This window comes from Erinaceus europaeus, chromosome 6 (genome assembly GCF_950295315.1).
Source record: "Erinaceus europaeus chromosome 6, mEriEur2.1, whole genome shotgun sequence".
Taxonomy (NCBI): Eukaryota; Metazoa; Chordata; class Mammalia; order Eulipotyphla; family Erinaceidae; genus Erinaceus; species Erinaceus europaeus.
Genome location: NC_080167.1, coordinates 39,888,954 through 39,910,681, shown reverse-complemented (window position 1 = coordinate 39,910,681; position 21,728 = coordinate 39,888,954). Strand labels below are relative to the sequence as shown.

Below are 21,728 nucleotides of genomic sequence, written 5' to 3'. Positions count from 1 at the left end.
TCCTGAGAGTAAAAGACAAAATTATTTTGTAGCATAAATGCTACAAAATAATTTTTTTGGTTATTGTTTTTTTCTTGGTTATTGTTTTGCACTGTGTTAGTGGCTAGTTTAATCTAAAGGTTAGAATTATTTTCTTAAAGCCTATAAAATAATTAGTGAAACATACCTAGGCATTGCAATCTATTTTAGTAAAATAACTGCATTTTTAAGACTTTTTTTAATTTAAAGTTTCTTTGTTATTTTTTTATTTATCTTTATTTATTTATTGGAAAGAGACAGAAATTGAGAGGAGGAGGAGGGGAGAGGGAGAGAGACAGAGATACCTGCAGACCTGCTTCACCACTCTCAAAGCTTTCCTCTTATAGGTGGGCACTGGGGGCTCGAACCCAGGGCCTTGTGCACTGTAATATGTGCACTCAACCAGGTGCGCCACCACCTGGCCCCAATACTGTGTCTTAATTGCAGTATAATTAAAGGATATACTACATTTGGTATTGATGGAAGTGAAGACTGGGGACAGACCGGGACCTTACTATGCCTTCACTGTATTCTCTGATCTGCCTTATATTATTTCAATGCAGTAGAAATTGGAAGACTAGGGTTTTAATTAGTACTACAAAGGAAACAAATGGATTGCAAAAGTCGGAATAAAATGCTTGTGTCAGGGAGTCTAGAGGTAGTGCAGCGGCTTAAGCGCACATGGTGCAAAGCGCAAGGACCAGCAGAAGAATCCCAGTTTGGGCCTCCGGTTCCCCACATGCAGGGGAGTAGCTTCACAGGTGGTGAAGCAGGTCTACAGGTGTCTATCTTTCTCTCCCTCTCTCTGCCTTCCCCTCCTCTCTCCATTTCTCTCTGTCCTATCCAACAATGACGACATCAATAACAACAACAATAACCAAAACAATAATAAAAAGACAACAAGGGCAACAAAAGGGAAAATAAATACATAAATAAAAATTAAAAAAAATAAATTTAAAAAATGTTGGTGACAGGTTACCTTTAGCATATGTAGTGCCAGGGGTTGAATCTGGAACCTGACACATTGCAAGCCCTGTGCAATGTACAACTGAGTGATTTCCCTAGCAGCTCTTCTCCTATATTTCATAGGAGCAAAATTAGAACAGGGATTATAGACTTGGAGCTTACAGAAGGACACTACAAAACCAATACAAAGAAGTGGGTTATAAGATATTTGATAATTTTACCTGGAGGAACTATTAAAATAATTTCTACGGTTAGATTCAACTATATAAGTCGATACACAGTCTGTATTGAGTCATAAATCTGTTATTTCTACTTAAAGATATTCATGACTCTTGCTAATATATTTAAAACAGTATACTTTAATATAGGAATTGTGTGCAAAAAAAGCTAGCATATGCACATCATCTTACAAGTTAAAAACCGTTTGGGGGTGCTTAGACAATTATATAGTACATTCATTAAGTTTGTTAAATTACAATTTTTGCTGCATGACTTGTTGAGATTACTATTTCCTCTTTAATTTGTATTGATTTCTACAAATGTCAGAAGCTTAATGAAACAAGTGGTCCGGGAGGGAGAGTGATCCGGAAGGTGGCGCAGTGATAAAGCTTTGGACTCTCAAGCATGAGGTCCCAAGTTCGATCCCCGGCAGCACGTGCCAGAGTGATGTCTGGTTCTTTCTCTCTCCTCCTATCTTTCTCATAAATAAATAAAATCTTAAAAATAAAAAATAAAAAACCAGTTGGGATTAGCTAGTGCTTATTTGATTTTTTTAAACATTTTTAAAAATATTTTATTTTTATTTATTTATTCCCTTTTGTTGCCCTTGTTGTTTTATTGTTGTAGTTATTATTGTTGTTGTCGTCATTGTTGGATAGGACAGAGAGAAATGGAGAGGGGAGGAGAAGACAGAGAGGAGGAGAGAAAGATAGACACCTGCAGACCTGCTTCACCACCTGTGAAACGACTCCCCTGCAGGTGGGGAGCCAGGGTTTGAACCGGGATCCTTATGCCGGTCCTTGTGCTTTGCGCCACCTGCACTTAACCCGCTTCGCTACAGCCCGACTCCCTGCTTATTTGATTTCTTTTCTTTTTTTTTTTTTTTTTTTGCTTTTGACACCATAAAGCATTTATTGCTTTGCCAGAAAATATTGCTGTGTATTTCTTTTTTTTTATTCTAATTTTTTATTTAAGAAAGGATTAATTAACAAAACCATAAGATAGGAGGGGTACAACTCCACACAATTCCCACCACCCAATCTCCATAACCCACCCCCTCCCCTGATAGCTTTCCCATACTCTATCCCTCTGGGAGCATGGACCCAGGGTCATTGAGGGTTGCAGAAGGTAGAAGGTCTGGCTTCTGTAATTGCTTCCCCACTGAACATGGGCGTTGACTGGTCGGTCCATACTCCCAGTCTGCCTCTCTCTTTCCCTAGTAGGGTGTGTCTCTGGGGAAGCTGAGCTCCAGGACACATTAGTGGGGTCTTCAATCCAAGGAAGCCTGGCCAGCATCCTGGTGGCATCTGGAACCTGGTGATTGAAAAGAGAGTTAACATACGCGGCCAAACAAATTGTTGAGCAATCATGGATCCAAAGCTTGGAATAGTGGAGAGGAAGTGTTAGGGGGATACTCACTGCAAACTCTAGTGTACTTCTGCTTTCAGGTATATATTTTGCAGTAGTTTATGGATACGTGTGAACATAAGCTCTCTCTCACAGAAACTGGTGTATATCTAGGTTATGGGACTTTGTTAGAAAGTGAACTACCTGAGATGAAATTAGAGTGTACTATAAAAGGAAAGGTCTCACCCAAGTAATGAAGCTGAAGGGTTGTCATTCCACACGTGAAGTCTCTGGACACAGTCTGAGGTGAAGCATGTTGAGGTGGCAATCGTTGCGTTGGTTAGGTTGTGATCGGCGGATGCAATATTATTTGCTATGGATTGGGAGAGGCATACGGGAAAGTGGGCCCTATCCGAGATCCAGGACTGGGGGAAGTAGGGGCTCTACAGTGGAGATGTGAGGTTCCTGTTGTCTTAGGGTTCAAAAAGACAATGGATAGTTAATGTTATCATCACATTATTTAGTAATTGGGTTAACTTTGAAAAGTCCTTTTGTTAGGGTTTGCTGTACAGTATCCAGTATCTTGTATATAGCTATGCTATTGGATGCTTCTAATCTACTTGGTCTAGGCTTTTGAGAGAGTCTGCATATCAAATACACAGCCTATATATTAAAAAGATTCAGTTTGTGTTTTGAGAAACTTTGAGACATACAACTGATTTTCCCCCTCTATTTGATTTCTATCTTACTAAACTCAGTTATTCTCTTTCTCATCCTGATTTGTATATTTCAGGAAATTTCAAGGATTAAATATTATCAAAAGGAACATTTTGGGGGGGGGCGTCTGGCAGTAGCTCAGCGGTTAAGCTCAAGTGGCGCAAAGCTCAAGGACCGACTTAAGGATACTGGTTCGAGCCCCTGGCTCCCCACCTGCAGGGGGGTTGCTTCACAGGCTATGAAACAGATGTGCAGGTGTCTTTCTCTCCTCTTCTGTCTTCCCCTCCTCTCTCGGTTTTTCTCTGTCTTATCCAAGAATGACAGCAATAACAACAACAATAATAATAGCACCGATAAACAACAAGGGCAACAAAAGGAAAAAAATAGCCTCCAGGAGCAATGGATTCTAGTGCAGACACCAAGCCCCAGCATGGTGCAAAGCGTGAGGACCGGTTCCAGCCCCCGGGTTAAGCGCTCATGGCGTGAAGCACAAGGACTGGCATAAGGATCCAGGTTCAAGGCCCCCCCTGTCCACCTGCAGGGGAATCGCTTCACAGGCGGTGAAGCAGATCGCAGGTGTCTGTCTTTCTTTCCCCCTTTCTGTCTCCCCTTCCTCTCTCCATTTCTCTGTGTCCTATCCAGCAACAATGATTAAAAAAAACAAGAGCAGTAAAAGGGGAAAAAATAGCCTCCAGGAGCAATGGATTCGTCCGAGCCCCAGCAATAACCCTAGAGGAAAAAAGAAAGGAAAAAAAAAGCAACACTTTTTAAGTATTTTCTCCAAAGCATTACGTATGGCATGATGGTATAGGATGTAGTATGAAGACCCTTCACATTTGTCTTTAACTCCTAATGGTCAAATAACCTCTTCTAGTCCTCATCAGCCTCATCTTCCTCATCTATAAAACAAGACTGATTAGTACCTCTTACAGAGTAGTTGTGAGAATTAATGAGCTAATAAAGTTTCTTTATAATGGTGCTTGTTATTGTAGTCACAATGACAAGCGTTACATCTATTCTTTTTTCCGTTTTTGCTATTGTTGGATAGGATAGAGAGAAATAAGAGAAGGGGAAGATAGGGAGAGAGAAAGACAGAGACCTGCAGACCGGCTTTGCCACTTGTGAAGCGACCTCCCGCTCCTCTGTAGGTGGGGAGCCAGGGCTGGAACTGGGATTCTTCCACTGGTCATTTTCCCTTTACGCTATGTGTGCTTAAACCCAGCATTACATCTTTTCAAAGTTCGGAACCAGTGACTTTTCCTTTATTATTTTTTCTTTTTTAAAAAATTTTATTTGTGACAATATTGATTTATAAAATTATAAGATAACAAGTATAACTCTGCACTTTTCCCATCCCCATTTCCTCCATTGGAATCTACAGCAGTTTTCCCAGTGTTGCAGATATGGGTTAATTATTATTTCTACAACTATCTATATTTATATATATTTGCCCTCTCCCCCCGCCCCTGTAGTCCCATATTCTCTTCCTTTCCAAGTCACACCCATACCTGTTACTACTTCTGAATATCATTCCTTTTTTCCTCTTCTGTCTCCGGGTCCTGATGGAATGAAGTTCAGAGCCCTCTAGTTATCTTCCCCCTATCCTTTCTCTCCTGCTGGGAGAGTATGGCCCGAAATTCTTTTTGGGGTACAGAAAGAGTTCTGGCTTCTGTTAATTGCTTCTCTGCTAGACATAGGTGTTGGCAAGTTGATCCATACTTCAACCTATTTGTATCTTTCCCTGGTGGGGTAAAGCTGCTGGTAACTTTTTCTTCACTCTTATAGTGCCTAAGGGCTGTCATAAGTAAGAAATCAGTATATATTTATTTGTCTGCCTGCTTTCTGATGTTGGTAAATTAAAAAAGGTATTGGCCATAGGTTGCTTCTGTTGAACCATAGGATTCAAAGACTCTCTTTCTGAATCTATATTTACATTTTTATGCAAGTATTACATTCCTGGAAATCTTTTAAGCTTTTAAAAATTTTCTCAAGTTAAAAAAAAGTTATTGTATATTTTAAATTTGCAAACTTTTGCATGCACCATTAACTCTAGAATCTTCACTGAAAAAAATAGTCATAGTGAGCTCATATGCACTGAGAGTATAACAGAAAACCTACAAAATGTCATGACACTAAAAATGTAAATACATATATATGAGGTGTGGAATGTTGAGAAAAATGTCACTAGTATAATTTTGTAAAATTCTTTAAAAAAAATAATAACAGCAAAGAGGAAATTTGTAATTCCTTCTTTAATATTAGCTGATGACAGTTATCCTTCAGTCCAGGTGGCCAAAAATACAATTAAATGACTGGAAATGAGCTCAAAACTGGGATCTTATCCTACCTTAGCTACTTTTAAGTTTCATGATCATAATTCCCACCTGCAGGACAAAAGCTTCACCAGCAGTGAAACAGGTCTGCAGGTATCTCTCTTCTCTGCCCCTGCATTTCCCTCTCTCCTCTCAATTTCTCTCTTTCCTAACAAAAAGTCCTCTTTTAAAAAAATATGTTGTACAGTCATGACCAAGTCACTTAACCAGTCTCTTCTATGTTCTTATTCATAATAAACTAGATAAACCTTAGGTCCTAAGAACTTTGTGACCCTAAAATGGCATAGTATATATTCTATGAAGTGCTGTGCATAGCATATAGTGCTATATTGGAGTTTCTAGATTTTTGATATCTTAGATCATTTTTGGTCATATATGGAATCTTCTGGAACTTTTTTCTCAAAATAATGTTTCTAAATGCTTAAATATAAAATGCTTATAATTAGAAAGAAATTTACTCATACTGAAATACAAATATTTTTATAGGTGATACAGTGAGATACACAGCCCTGCTGTGAGTTTAAGGACTCTAGTAATTTTGAAATAGCAGTGACTACAAATGTTTTGTGACTACTGTAGATACTGTCATATGATTTCTGTTGGTGACAAAAATCACCAGTATTGTTAACAACATTGTTGTTTACTGGTATTTGCAATTAAAAATTAAGTTAGTTAAAATAAAATTGCAATTGTTTTTTCCAATCTAAGTTGAATAAATTCTTGCACTACCCCAAGTTAAAGAAGTTTTTGACATATTGATAATAGTTATTATCATTAACAATGCATTTAAAAATATATGCTAATAATTCAGAGAAATCATGTATTTTTCATAGTGTAATGTCTTATCAGTTGTGTGGGATTAAGTTTATTAATTTTGGAGTTCAAGTTATATTTATGACTTTGAATGAAAATAATCCATGATTATTTCCAAAGAATAGTTTTAGGTACAGATATTGAATAAAATGTGTAGCTTATAGAGGTGATTTTATTATAAATGATTATTTCTATAGCTGCTATTTAAAAGGGACTAAATTTCTTTTCTAAAATTATTACCAGGATCAGCCAAGATCTTGCACTCATTGCTCGGGAAATCAACGATGTAGCAGGAGAGATAGATTCAGTGACTTCATCAGGCACTGCCCCTAGTACCACAGTAAGCACTGCTGCCACCACCCCTGGCTCTGCCATAGACACTAGAGAAGAGGTAGGAGATCTTCATGGAGAAATGCATAAGGTTCTTTCTTTTCTTTATTTCTTTTGCTTTTAGCTTTTTGCTTAGTTTATTTCAGTTATGTCCACCTACCCTGTTTGCATGAAGCTCTGCATTTTCCAACTTCACTTTAACACATTTCTTTTATGTTTTCATCCCACAACTAGTAAAGGATAGCATTTGGTCTATTACTAACATGAAGTTGTCAGATTACTTACGAGTAAGGTGGGAGTAGATAGCATAATGGTTATGCAATGAGACTCTCACGCCTGAGGCTTCAAAGTACTAGGTTCAATTTCTCGCACCACCATAAGCTAGAGCTGACTGGCTAAATAAATAAGTAAATAAATAAAGTACTTACAGAAAATATTTGTTAATTTTTGGTACATAGTCATGTAAAATATGAATATGACTGCTAACTGAAAGCAAACTAGAATTAGATAATAAGGTTTGGCTATGAAAATACTTCAATTTATAGAGTGATAGCTTTGGTAGCAAACAAAAGATTTTATAGCTTTCACTCCTTTAATTCTTTTGATGTCTAGATAACACATACACAGCCTGATAATTGAAGTAAATACATGTACCCAGTGAGTATTTTCAGTTTTCTGTAAATTTATATACACACAGTGACTATTCAGTTTCTTTGTAAATTAGAATACATAGAGACTCCAAGGATTTCATTTGCACAGCACTACTGTTAAGGTTCCTTTAACAAATAATAAAGTTCATGCTCTTCTGACCATGTTGCCCTTCAGACTGTATAGAAATACGAGCAAAAAAACATGTAAAAGAATAGTTTTTTTGGGAAAAAGCTATACTCATTTATTTAATTGTAGTCTGATTGTTTTGTACAATGTCAGATCTGAGTCATGCCAGAGAAACCAAACTGCAAAGCCTAAAGTAATTACTAACTGGTACTTTAGTGGGGGGAAAAATGTCACCCTCTAGTGTTAATTATTCACAAGATAGTGTTTTAATAATAGACCAAAAAAGACTAGCCTTTTTTTAATACACTTAATTCTGATAAACTATGCTAATACGCTAATATTTTTTCATTTTATTTTTCTTCTTTTATAATCAAATTGTTTTCTGTCTTTTTTTATTGTTGTTGTTCCCTTCACCTGTCATCTAATCTGGTAAATATTTAATTGGTAAACGATGTTTCATCAATCTGTGTAGAGTTTTGTTACCACAGTGATCAATTACAATTGTACATAAAGTCCTTATTGCTGAAAAGTAAAAGAATCTTCTTGGTGGCAAGACATACACAATACTGGTACATTTAAAATGATGAAGATACTGTTTTTCTCAGCTCTCTAATTAAATTTTCTCTAACATTATTTACATTCACTCAAACTGGTAAATTATTTAAGCATTTCATTGAATGGACTTTCATTTTCTTCTTTTGTTTATTTCTAAATATTGCACTAGAGTTTATTCTTTCTTCAGTAAACCTGAGTTACTTTCTATTGTTTGTGTATAATATGCACAGTAGATGGCAGTATATCTTCTAAATAGAATATGTCATTTCTGTAGCATTACTAAAAGCTTGGCTAAGAACAAAGTATTTTATGGATTTAAATTTGTCTCCTCTTGTAAATTCAATTGGCATTTGTAATTTATGTATCTGTGAAGAAATTTGGCACCTGGATTTGGGGATGAATAAAAGAAAAAAGCACGATAGGAAACTATAAGAAACATTATTTTGCACTGGTAAGGCAATGTGAGTAAGATGAACTCCTTGTCCATCTATATGGCTCAGATTTTTCTGTTTTCCATCTGTTTTTCATTTGGGGGAAATTTTATCCATGGAAGAATCAAATTTAATATGGTAATATATTTTGGACTTTGCAAATAAAATCTAAATAAGCATCTGTCTTTTATAGAATAGACACCTTTGAAGTATTCATATAAAAAGAGTAATTGGTTTATTGAAGATACCGTGCATCTCTTACTACTTGAGAATGGAATAACTTCTGTCTAACCATAAAGATTATATTACCAGTATCTTTACTTTTCCAAATTAATCTCATAAGGGTTTGCTTTTGTCCTGTGTAGTTGGTTGATCGTGTTTTTGATGAAAGCCTCAACTTCCGAAAAATCCCTCCACTAGTTCATCCTAAAACACCTGAGGGAAACAACTGTCGGTCTGGTGATCCAAGACCTCAAGCCACAGAGCCTCCTGATCAGTTAACAATTACAAGAAGGAGAACCTGGAGCAGGGATGAAGTAAGTAAACTATAAGCCTCAACAAATAGCAGAGATGACATGTTCTGTCCATGGGAAAAGGACTCTTCCTGTTTCCATACCCATAAGAATTTGTCAAGATAGGAAATAACGGGAAGCAACATAATGGTTATGCAGAAAACTTTTATGCCTGAGGCTCCAAAATTCAGTCCCCTGTACCACTATAAGCCAGAGCTGAGTCATGCTTTGGTCTGTCTGTCTGACTTGTCTACCTCTCTCTCTTTCTCTCTCTCTCTCTCTCATGCTCTCCCCCCCCCCCCACACACACAGTAAGTAAAATATATTTTTTAAAAAACAAAGTTTGGCAAGATAGTTTACATAAGTGGGTCCCTGCTTTGAAATACTTAGCATTCTGGGAGTCAGGCGGTAGTGCAGGGGCTGGCGTAAGGATTCCAGTTCGAGCCCCTGGCTCCCCACCTGCAGGGGAGTCGCTTCACAAGTGTTGAAGCAGGTCTGCAGGTGTTTATCTTTCTCTTACCCTTTCTGTCTTCCCCTCCTCTCTTGATTTCTCTCTGTCCTATCCAACAGCAATAACAACAGTAAAATAAGGGCAACAAAAGGAAATAAATAAATTAATAATTTTTTTTTAAAAAAAGAAATACTTAGCATTCTACACTAATGATGCCTTTCATGGCTTATTGCTGGGAAAATGATAGCTCACAGGCCAAATCCAGCCTATTTTTGTAGTGTTTTATTATGACACCATTGTGTACACCATATTTGCATGCTATCTACAGCAACTTTCATAATGAAAGTTGAGTGGCTGTCACAGAGAACTTGGAACTTCAGATCTTGACTTTGACTCTTTACAGAAGTTTTTCAGCCCTTGATTCTGTCTGTGAATTTTAGCTAAAGTGTTCCAGTCCCTCATGAGAAAAGATGTACTACTTTGATAGGACCATGTGGTGGTTTACCTGGTTAAATGCACACATTACCATGAGCAAGGATCCAGATTCAAGTCCCTTCTCCTCACATGCAGGGGGGAAGCTTTGTGATCGGTGAAGCAAGTACTGCAGGTGTCTCTGTCTCCCCTCTTTGTCCTATATATATGGAGAGAGAGAGAGAGAGAGAGCAAACTGCTGGTAGTGATAGATTCATTTTTAGGTACTGACTCCAGCAATAATAACCCTGTTATCAATTAAAAAAAAAACATAGTAGTCTGATAAATCTTCTAAAACTAACCTGTTCCATTAGACTTTGCCTCAGAGAGCAAGGACTATAGTCTCAGTATTTATATAATTACATGAAATAATACATAATCAATTTTATTTAATATTCTATTTATATTTTCCCTTTTGTGGAAATTGAATTGGAGGTATGAAAGATAGGCTCATGATAGTATTTTAAAATTTGATAATATAACTTTCTAAGAGTGACATGGTCAAACTAATATGGAAATTCAATGAATAACAAAAAAAGGAACGTTTCTTAATATTAAATTTTCTTTTTCAGTTTAGCTACGTATGTCATTCGTTGTATTCTTTATTGCTCTTTTATTAAGATTATCATAGTGTCCAGGAGGTGGTGCATTAGGTAGAGAGCTAGACTTGTATTGTGAGAACACTGGGCTCCATTTGCTAGAGCCGAGCATTAGTCTGATCTCAGTCTCTATCTCATAAAAGATATAAGTAAATCTTAGAGTCAGCATAATTACTAAGTTACCCTGCATATAATAAGTTATAACTAACAGTCCTAGTGGCTACATAATATATTGGTAATATTTGTTTTCTTTAAATGTTTCAGGTCATGGGAGATAATCTGCTGCTGTCATCTGTATTTCAGTTCTCTAAGAAGATAAGACAGTCTATAGATAAAACAGCTGGAAAGATCAGGTACTGCTTTGTACTCAGATGTCTACTTTGTTCAAGTCTGCTGCCACAGCTTTTATGAACTAGTGAAGTCAGTGGTTTTCAATCTTTTTTTTTTACCCGATTTTTTTCTTATTGGGGAATTAATGTTTTATATTCAACAATAAGTACAATAGTTTGTACATGCATAACATTCCCCAGTTTCCCATATAACAATACAACCCCTACTAGGTCCTCTAAATCCTTCATGGACCTGTATTCTACCTACCCACCCACCCCAGAGTCTTTTACTTTGGTGCAATATGCCAATTCCATTTCAGGTTCTACTTGTGTTTTCTTTTCTGATCTTGTTTTTCAACTTCTGCCTGAGAGTGAGATCATCCCATATTCATCCTTCTTGTTTCTGACTTGTTTCACTTAACATGAATTTTTCAAGGTCCATCAAAGATCGGCTGAAAACAGTGAAGTCACCATTTTTTTACAGCTGAGTAGTATTCCATTGTGTATATAGACCACAACTTGCTCAGCCACTCATCTGTTGTTGGACACCTGGGTTGCTTCCAGGTTTTGGCTATTACAAATTGTGCTGCTAAGAACACATATGTACACAGATCTTTTTGGATGGATGTGTTGGGTTCCTTAGGATATATCCCAAGGAGAGGAATTGAGGATCATAGGGTAGGTTTTCAATCTTATTGCTGCCACTGCTGTATTTCTTCCTTTTCAGATTTAAATAATAACCAGAAACTAGGCAAGATGAAAGAAAAATATAAAATAAAAAACACCAAATCACCAAATGACCCAGATAATAGTACCTTAACAATGTTAGGTAAGTTAGCTTGTAAAAGAGGGAAGAATCACTTTCAACAAAAATGGTCAGAGCAGACTCCATAAAGGAATTAATATTCAAAAATAGACATAATCTTTGATAAGTAAAAGTAAAGCTATACTTTGCTGAAAAGCTAGTGAATTTTACTAGAAGACAGGTATTGACAAATGCTTGTCCTTATCAAACTGTTAAACCATACATTTTAAAAAAAATTTTTTAACTTTATTTACTTGCTATTGGATAGAGACAGAGAAATTGCGAGAGAAGGGGGAGATAGAGAGGAAGAGAGACAGAGAAATACCTGCAGACCTGCTTCACCGCCTATAAAGCGACTTCTCTGCAGGTGGGGAGCCCAGGGCTCAAACCAGGATCCTGACTGGTCCTTGTGCTTTGCGCCATGTGCACTTAACCCGCTGCGCTACTGCATGACTCCCAAACCATACATTTACAACACTTAGTGAAATGACTTAAAGAGTGATCATCTGAAGTTCCCCCCACCAAAGCTCTTAATGGATGAAATGAAATTATTTTAGTTTGTGTAGATTTAAAAAGCCAAGCATATGAAGCTTGAAGGGATCATGTTAAGTACAATAAGCCAGAAAGAGAAGATTATAATATGACATGATCCCACTCAGAAGTTGAAAAATAACAGAAGGGAAAATACAAAGCAGAACTTGGACTGGAGTTGATGTACTGCACCAAGGTAAAACACTCTTGGGGTGGGGTGGGGGAATGTTCAGGTCCTGGAACATGATGGCAGAGAAGGACCTGGGGTAGGGGTGTTAGATTGTTATGTGGAAAACTGAGAAATGTTACACATAAACAAACTACTGTATTTTACTGTCAACTATAAACCATCAATCCCCCAATAAAGAAAAAATAAATAAAAAGCCAAACATACTTCACTATATTCAAGTATTAGTAAAACAAAAAACTTTTTGAGGAAACTACGTCAGACCATAGTATTTAAAATGTAACTATTTTTGTTCAAAGATCATTATATCAGAAAAAAATTATATCAAAAAAAATCACAGTTCTCAGTGATAGACATAAGAACATAGGTAGCTTCCAAATACCGTAGTATTTAGGCTAAATGTCAGCATATTGAATTCCAGAGCCAGTTTCACCCGGTAAATTAAACTAAAACCCTTTTTGACAAAGGAGTTCTAAAAGAAAAGTCTTAGGCTCAAAATCTATATCTTACATCATTAACTGTCTAACACATATACAAGTTGGGAGTGACAAATTAGTAGTGTACTATTCAGAGTTATGGTTGAAAGATAAATTAAAAGTTTGTGGTACTGGGTGCTAGGTGATGGTGCACCTGGTTGAGCACGCATGTTACAATGCACAAGGGTCTGGGTTCGAGCCCCCAGCCTCCACCTGCAAGGGGAAAGCTTTGTGACTGGTGAGGCAGTGCTGCAGGTGTCTGTCTCTCTCCCTCTCTGCCTTCCCCTTCCCTCTCAATATCTGGCTGTCTGTCTCAATAAATAAATAAAGATAACTATAAAAAATAATGATTTGGGAGTCAGGTGGTGGTGCAGTGGGTTAAGCGCACGTGGCTCAAAGAGCAAGGACTGGCGTAAGGGTCCTGGTTCGAGCCCCCGGCTCCCCACCTGCTGGGGAGTCATTTCACAGGCGGTGAAGCAGGTCTGCAGGTGTCTCTCTTTCTCTCCCCCTCTCTGTCTTCCCCTCCTTTCTCCATTTCTCTCTGTCCTATCCAACAACAACGACATCAATAACCACAACAATGTTAAACAAGGGCAACAAAAGGGAAAATAAATATAAAAAAAATTTTTTTAAATGATTTAGGGGCCAGGTGGTGGCACACTTGGTTGAACGCACGTTCCAATGCACAAAGATCCAGGTTCTAGCCCCTGGTTCCCAACTACAGGGAGAAAGCTTTGCGAATGATGAAGCAGTGCTGCAGCCTTGCCTCCCCCTTCCACTACATTTCTGACTGTCTCTATCCAATAAATAAATTAAGATAATGTTTTCAAGTTTGTGACACTTTATAAATTAAGATATTTTAATTTAGTTTCTAACATAAGGATAATTTCTTTACTGGCAGTTGTTTTATCAAAAGAATTGTATCTTAACTGCTGATAGTCTTATTTTAAAAAGCATTTTGAAAAATAACAGAAGGGAAAACACAAAGCAGAACTTGAACTGGAGTTGGTGTATTGCACCAAAGTAAAAGATTCTGGAGTGGGTAGGGGGGAGAGTACAGGTAGGTCCTGGAAAAGGATGACAGAGGACTTAATGGGGGTTGTATTGTTATGTGGAAAATTGAGAAATGTTATGCATGTACAAACTGTTGTATTCACTGTCAAATGTAAAACATAAATCCCCCAATTAAAAAAAATAATACTGTTAAGGCCTGAGTGGTAAAGTTCCGGGTTTGATCTCTGGCATCACATATACTAGATTGATGCTCTGGCCCTCTCTTTCTTAAATAAATAAAATATTTTTTTATTTTTTATTTAAGAAAGGATTAATTAACAAAACCATAGGGTAGGAGGGGTACAATTAATGAGAAAGATAGGAGGAGAGTGAGAAAGAACCAAATATGACTCTGGTACATGTGCTGCTGGGGACTGAACTCGGGATCTCTTGCTTGAGAATCCAATCCTGTATCCATTGTGCCACTTCCAGGACCACAAATAAAAAGATCTTTAAAAATAACAATAATAATAAATAAATAAAAGTAAAAAAAAAAAAAAAGACACTGGAGTGGGGTGGGGGAATGTTCAGGTCCTAACCATATCATCATTTCTGTTTTGCATATTTAGCTTTCAATAAATAATAGGTACTAAAATGTCTTGTATTCACAGTCAGTCACTTTTTAGATATAGATCTTTAATACAGAGGCGAGAGAAGAACAGACACCTGCGGGACGAGGGACTTGAACCCCAGTCTTTGTGCATGGTAACACCTCTACCAGGTGTACTGCCCTGCCCTTATTTAGTGGTTTCTTTATCCTTGTGTAGTTTTGAAAAGATTCGCTGTCTTTTTTTTCAGTATTATGTTTTTAAAATACAAAAAGTTTTTTTTTTAATTTATAGAATATTATTTAAAGACAAAGATCGGAATTGGGATGAAATAGAAAGCAAGTTAAGAGCTGAAAGTGAAGTACCTATTGTGAAAACCTCAAGCATGGTATGGTCATTTTTCTTAACTATTAAGATTTTTTAATATCACACTTCTGTTTGAAGGAAATAAGATGTTTATTGTATAAATGTTTTATTGGTTTACATTATAAAATAAATGCATAAATTTGGGAACTTTTATGGCTTCATTTTAGCAGGAGTTTAAAAATGTTGGTTTTAAAGTTGCAAAGAGTTGAAGGGGATGAACCCCTTGTTTCTCACAATTACACAGGGTAAATAATTTCTCCTCCCCTCCCCTCAAATATAAGTTGGCATGAATTTCCTTTACTTGATTGCTTGTCTGTTTCTCAGAAATTGGCACGTAATTTTATTGATTACAAATTATCCTAAAACAGAGGTTTTATATTCTCCTGAAGAAAATCCATAGACATCTTTACAAAGTTGTTGCAAGGTTGCGTAATAAAAAAATTTTTTTTAAATCTTTGTCTATGTAGTAGTACTATCTTGGGGGTGAAGGAAATAGCATAATGGTTATGCAAAAAGACTCACTGAGGCTTCAAGGTCTCGGGTCCAGTCCCTCTTACACACTACCATAAGCCAAAGCTGAGCAGTAGTCTGGCGAAAGAAAGGAAGGGAGGGAGGGAAGGAAGGAAAGAAAGGTACGACATGTAGAAGTAAACTTTTCATCTTTCATCATCTCATTTTGAAAAGTTCTTTTGTTGGGGGGGGAGGGCTGCGCAGTAGTGCAAGTACCAGCACAAGGATCCAGTTTGAGCCCCTGATCCTCACCTGCAGAGGGGTCACTTCAAAAGCGGTGAAGCAGGTCTACAGATATCTTTCTCTCCCCCTCTCTGTCTTTCCCTCTTCCCTTCCTTTCTCTCTGTCCTATCCAACAACAGCAGCAGCAACAACAATGGAAAAAATATGGCTGCTAGGAGCAATGGATTTGTAGTGCAGACACTGAACTCCACTGATAACCCTGGAGGCAAAAAAAAAAAAAGTTCTTTCTCACCATTAAATACTTTAATATTTGAGTTGCATTTTACCAGGTATTGATATTTCAGGTCTTTTTGTTACAAAAGTCATGGAATATAGATAATGTTAAGTATTCCAAGTAAGATGACTGAAATTAATTGCTTATCAGGTTAAAAATGTTAAAATTAATTAATTTTTGTTACTGCTTTGCCTACAGGAGATTTCTTCCATCTTACAGGAACTAAAAAGAGTTGAAAAGCAGCTACAAGGTAAATTTATACTTAGTATAAATACTTGGCAGTTTAGGACAAATGCGTTCTAAGTGACATCTCTTAAAATAATCTTACTGTTAGAAATTATTTGAGTGAGTGTAATGATGTGGATTAAAAATGTAGACTTCTGGGGCTGGGCGGTAGCACAGCAGGTTAAGCGCACGTGGCACAAAGCACAAGGACCGGCGTAGGGATCCCGGTGCAAGCCCCCGGCTCTCCACCTGCAGGAGAGTTGCTTCACAGGTGGTGAAGCAAGTCTGCAGGTGTCTGTCTTTTTCTCCCTTTCTCTGTCTTCCCTTCCTCTCTCCACTTCTCTCTGTCCTATCCAACAATGACATTAATAATAACTACAACAAAACAAGGGCAACAAAGTGGAATAAATAAATGTTTTTTAAAAATGTAGAGTTCTGTATATCCAGATTACTTATTAATAAGTTTTAAAAACCAATATGAATAATTTTTAAAATAATAAAGTTAAATTACAAACTAAGTTGCATCACATAATTATTATATATGTGGATATCTACAGCAAATACTAGCACATGGAAAGTACCTAAAATAATACATTAAAATGTCAGTGTGCCACTGAAAACACTTAACAGTTGTTATTATTTCTTTGTTCTGATAACCCTGAACTTACATTTGAAGTAGAAGCCAAATGAGCTTATAGTCTTTATTTTAATACAGATGGTCATTTTTTAAGGTATTACAAGAAATGAATGCATATTAGCTATGAAGACCAAAAGAAAAGAAGAAACCCAAAGAAAGATACTCATCTCCTAAATATGACAGGAACTTTGCTGTGACTTGTATCAGCTCTTAATCTTGCCTTGCCTGCTGCTGCTTCTTTTTTTCTCCTTCTTTTTAATTGCCATCAGGGTTTTCAGTGGAGCTCCCAATGACCAGTTTTTCTTTCTTCTTTTTATTTGATAAGACAGAAATTGGTGAGTCGGGCAGTAGCGCAGCGGGTTAAGTGCATGTAGCACAAAGCCGAAGGACTGACGTAAGGATCCCACTTTAAGCCCCTGTCTCCCCACCTGCAGAGGAGTTGCTTCACAAGCAGTGAAGCAGGTCTACAGGTGTATATCTTTCTCTCACCCTCTCTGTCTTCCCTTCCTCTCACTATTTCTCTCTGTCCTATCCAATACCAATGACATCAATAACAACAACAATAATAACTACAACAACAAAACAACAAGGGCAACAAAAGGGAATAAATAAGTTAATAAATATATTTTTTCAAAAAAGACAGAAATTGAGAGGGGAGGGACAGCTGCTCCACTTGCTTCACCATACATGAAGCTTCCCTGCTTGCAGGTAGGGAGCAGAGGCTTGAACCAGAGTCCCTGCGCGTGGTAATTGTGTGCTTAACCAATCGTGCCATCACTTGGCCCTGAATCAGAGTTCATGTACATGGCAGTGTGTATGTTCACTTGAGTGCACTACCTACCAGCCTTGCCTATGCCTGTCGTGACCTAGACATCCCCAGTAGGGCAAATTTTGACTCCAGAGTCAACTGCCAATTCTATTCTGTCTTTATTGCTTAATTATAGTAGATAGAATATGTTGGTCCTAGCTAATTGAGTCTTTAACATGTGCCTTGTTAACTGGTAGAATGGAGGAGGAAAAAATATATATGTACATATTTATGTGTATATATATATGTGAATGATTTTAAAAACATAACTAATATTTTCACTATGCTATCAAAATAATGAAAATGAATTCCAATATGTTTATTTTCTAAATTTCATACCTCTATATCCTAATCTTCCAGAAGACTAAAAGGCCTGTGAAGCTTATTCAAGGAGCTAGATACATTCAAGTCTACATAATCTAAAATATAAATTAACCCCAGAATTATTAGAAGTGCAGTTTTAAATGTAACATAGAAAAGATTACAAATGTAAGCTTATATAAGTCTTATTATTATTATTATTACTGATTTAATAGTGATTGACAAGGCCATAGGATAAGAGGAGTACAACTCCACACGATTCCCACCACCAGAGTATCTCATCCCCTCCATTGGAAGCTTTCCTATTCTTTAACCCTCTGGGATCGTGGACCCACGAACATTATAGGGTACAGAAGGTGGGAGGTCTGGCGGCTTTAATTGCTTCTCCAGGGGACATGGGCATTGGCAAGTCGATCCATACTCTCAGCCTGTCTGTTTTTCCCTAGTGAGATAGGGCTCTGGAGAAGTGGGGTTCTGGGTACATTGGTGGGGTCATCTACCCAGGGAAGTGAGGAGACATCATAGTTGCATCTGGAAACTGGTGGCTGAAAAAGTATTAAGATATAAAGCATAACAAATTGTTTAATAATCAGGAGCCTAAAGACAAAAATACAGCAAATGAGGTTTATTATTGTAGGCTTATTCTGGGGGGCCCAAGACTTTCCTGATTTTTGCCTGGAGCTGACAGCTAACATGCAGGTGGTCTACAGGTATTGTCTGAGGGATGGTGTCAGATTTGGAAAAAGGACTAGGAAGCTGGATCAAGGAAGAGAGTAGCTCCCAAATATGGGAAAAGTATATAAATATTGTTAACTGTAAACCCCATTGATTTGATCTGGGGCCTGTATTCACCATAGGAGCCTGTGTAACCTCTGCATCCTCACTAATCTGAACTTGGATTCCAAAGTCATAGCTGGGAACATTCCAGGCTGCACTCACTGCAGGACCTATCTTCCTTGAGTTCCCCTTCCTTCAGAGAATGGGGCAGTCCCTACCAGTGTTGACTCATATTGAGGGCAAGATCCTGAGGAGGCCCACAAGACAGTCTACTATGTGGTTCCTGATGGAGATGACTTAGTGACAGTGGCGAGAGGGATCTGTTAGAGATCTAGGCCCATCAAGTCTGCGTGGGAATCCCAGGACTTCCTTACTAAGGCCCTGGATAGTGGTGTGGCCTGATAGTGACTAAAAGAGCCATCATTAAAGTATGCTGGTCTCTCTTGCCCTTATCCAGCTTTCATGTAAGTCTTAATAGATGAAGCTATGTAATAAGTGATATTCATCTACAAGTCTTTTTCTCACTTTATTTATTTATTTATTTCCTTCAGCGATAAACACTATGATTGACCCAGATGGAACTTTGGAGGCTTTGAACAACATGGGATTTCCCAGTGCCATCTTGCCATCTCCACCGAAACAGAAGTCCAGTCCTGTGAATAACCACAGCAGCCCGGGTCAGACACCAACACTTTGCCAACCAGAAGCTAGGGTTCTTCATCCTGCTGCTACCTCAGTCTCAGCTGAATTTGAGAATACTGAATCTGAGGCTGATTTCAGTATACATTTCAATAGATTCAACCCTGATGGGGAAGAGGAAGATGTTACAGTACATGAATGACTTTCTCTTGATGGTTAAAAAATAATTACCTGTGGAATGACTAGGAATACTGGAAGCAGCATACTATTGACTTAAACAAAACAAAACAGCTTGGTCTACTACAAACTTTGTTATCTCTGTCTCCTTAATTTATTTGTAACCTACAGTGTGGTATCATATTAATCTTTTAAACCATTTAGATAACCACTTGATGCACATATAGGAAAAAGCAGATTGTGGCAGTGTCACTTTTTGTGTTTTTAAGATTTTCAAATTGAATTCAGTAATTGTATCCTTTCCCTTCATAGATTTTTGTTCTTTTTTTTTTCTTTAAGCCATGCTGTGACCTACAAGCAAACTAAATATCCAACATTTCTGACCCACATGTCTCCTGTTTCAAGCTGCTCCCTGAAACGGACTTCTTCATCTGTATAGATTTGTTAAACACTTATATTTGCTTCTAATAATAGGATTTATACTAGTGTTCATTACCATTGGATACAATGACATATTACTCTCCACAGTCAAACTGACTTTTGGAAACAGTCATTCTTGTGTCCTAAGTTTTTCCAACATATATGTGATTTATATAACTTCATTGCTACATAAATTGTCTTGGGATTTATGGAGATGAGCTATTATGTTTGCACTAAGATTTGCTGGCAGTGGTATGTGGACATATCTATATATCAATAAGAACTAACCCATCTTTTTTGTACATAGACTAATAATACTGTATTTTGTTTTAACCCCTCAGTGTTTTACTCCACTTTCAAGAAGATCAATTTGGCACTTTTTTCAGTTTTTTTTTTTTTAATAAAAGTAAGATTTTTTTTTCTTCTCATTTTAGCACAAATGATAACTAGCAAGATTAAACTAGCCAGGTAGTTTAGGTGGAGTATATTTTTAAAACTTAAGAACCTGTTTATTGGTCCTGTGTTACCAAGTTTATATGTGACGGTTGGAAAAAAAAAATTTCCCTGAAATAATCATGAAGTTAATTTTTTTTTCATTAGGAGACCTGGAGAACCAGTAGTTATAAGATTAGTTGATAGTTTCACTCCCTGGCGATGAATTGCTTCTATGTGTTTCCCTGTAGGACCCAATAAATAGTAAGTAAATCCTGTCTAAGTCTCACACACTCGTAAGGACCCTGCAGGACAACAGCAACAATGGCTTCGGGCCTATGTTACTAAAAAGGAAGCCTGTGAAAAATACCTTCTATAAACTTGTTTATTTCTCTCTCCAGTAAGTTCACATTTTAAAAAGAAAGTAATTATCTTTGTGTTTCCAGAACACTATAATTTGGGTGAAACTTAATTCAGTTGAAAGTAGTCTATTAGTGAACTTCGATTTTCCCCCTTGACCCCATGAATCTATAAAGGTAAAATCTCCCAAGTTTTATGAAATGGTCTTTAACATTTCAGCAATAATCCTGTGCTACATTTGTTTTAAGAAACAAACTAAATCTATACACTGCAAAAATTTACAGGAGTTTTAAAATCCTGTACTGTTGGGCCAGTTAATAAAGGTGGGAAAAATTTTTTTTTGTAGAGATATAAAAACAAGAGCTTGTTTTATAATGGATCTTGTATTTTTTTTTTCTTTAAATTATAAAAAGAACTATTCTCCTTGTAAAGCTAAATTTCTCATTCTAATAAAGGAAGATTTTTTAAAAGGTTTTAAATAACATGAATGGAAAGGAAAAGTGCTTTAAAGGAGTAAAAGAAACATTAAAACAGGGTCAATCCATTTGAAGGAAAAGTTGAGCAAAGTAATCACCACTGTTCCCTCTTTTATTTAATGTATGGGTACTGATTATATCCACATGGAAGTAGCAGGTAAGAAGTTGCATAGGAAATTATTTGTATCTACTCTTATTTACATTATTGTTTAATTGTTTACACAGTTTTGTTCAATTATAAACATTTGGCCTTTTACTATGTTATTTTTATTTTATATGAATACATTATTCTTCTTATTTATTTTTGTTACATTTATTACTTATGTTATTTTGTTATGCATTTACAACTCCATTTTTAAATAAAGTGTTTCTGGAACTTTATAAAAGATTGCACATTTTATTTCTTCTGCCTTCTCAATTGCATCATTCTGAATTACATCATTTCTCAAGACTTAGAAAAAGAAAGAATCCTTTCATTTACGTGGGAATACTTGTGAGGCTATATTTCATCAAGCATTATGATGATGGTGGTATATATGTTTGAATAACAGACAAAACTTAGGGTATCTTTGACATCCTGAAACTGAGAACTATTAATTTGTATTCATTTTCTCTCACTGTAACATTCATAGTCAGAATCTGAAATATCTCCCTG

General features: G+C 36.8%; 1 protein-coding gene across 14 annotated transcripts in view; it reads left to right on the top strand.

The window, feature by feature from the left end:
* The window catches only part of CEP170 (centrosomal protein 170), a 116,831-nt gene extending 95,372 nt beyond the window's left edge, over positions 1 to 21,459 (top strand). For 9 of the 14 annotated variants that reach the window (XM_060192044.1, XM_060192056.1, XM_060192055.1 and 6 more), the window contains 6 exons: positions 6,657 to 6,834; positions 8,872 to 9,042; positions 10,804 to 10,892; positions 14,763 to 14,856; positions 16,000 to 16,051; positions 19,121 to 21,459. In XM_060192044.1, the coding sequence (XP_060048027.1) occupies positions 6,657 to 6,834; positions 8,872 to 9,042; positions 10,804 to 10,892; positions 14,763 to 14,856; positions 16,000 to 16,051; positions 19,121 to 19,410 (874 nt within the window). In that variant the 3' untranslated portion in view covers positions 19,411 to 21,459. The remainder of the gene's footprint in view (positions 1 to 6,656; positions 6,835 to 8,871; positions 9,043 to 10,803; positions 10,893 to 14,762; positions 14,857 to 15,999; positions 16,052 to 19,120) is intronic. The other 5 variants (XM_060192057.1, XM_060192048.1, XM_060192053.1 and 2 more) reach the window with 3 other exon arrangements.
* The last annotated feature ends 269 nt before the right edge of the window (positions 21,460 to 21,728 follow it).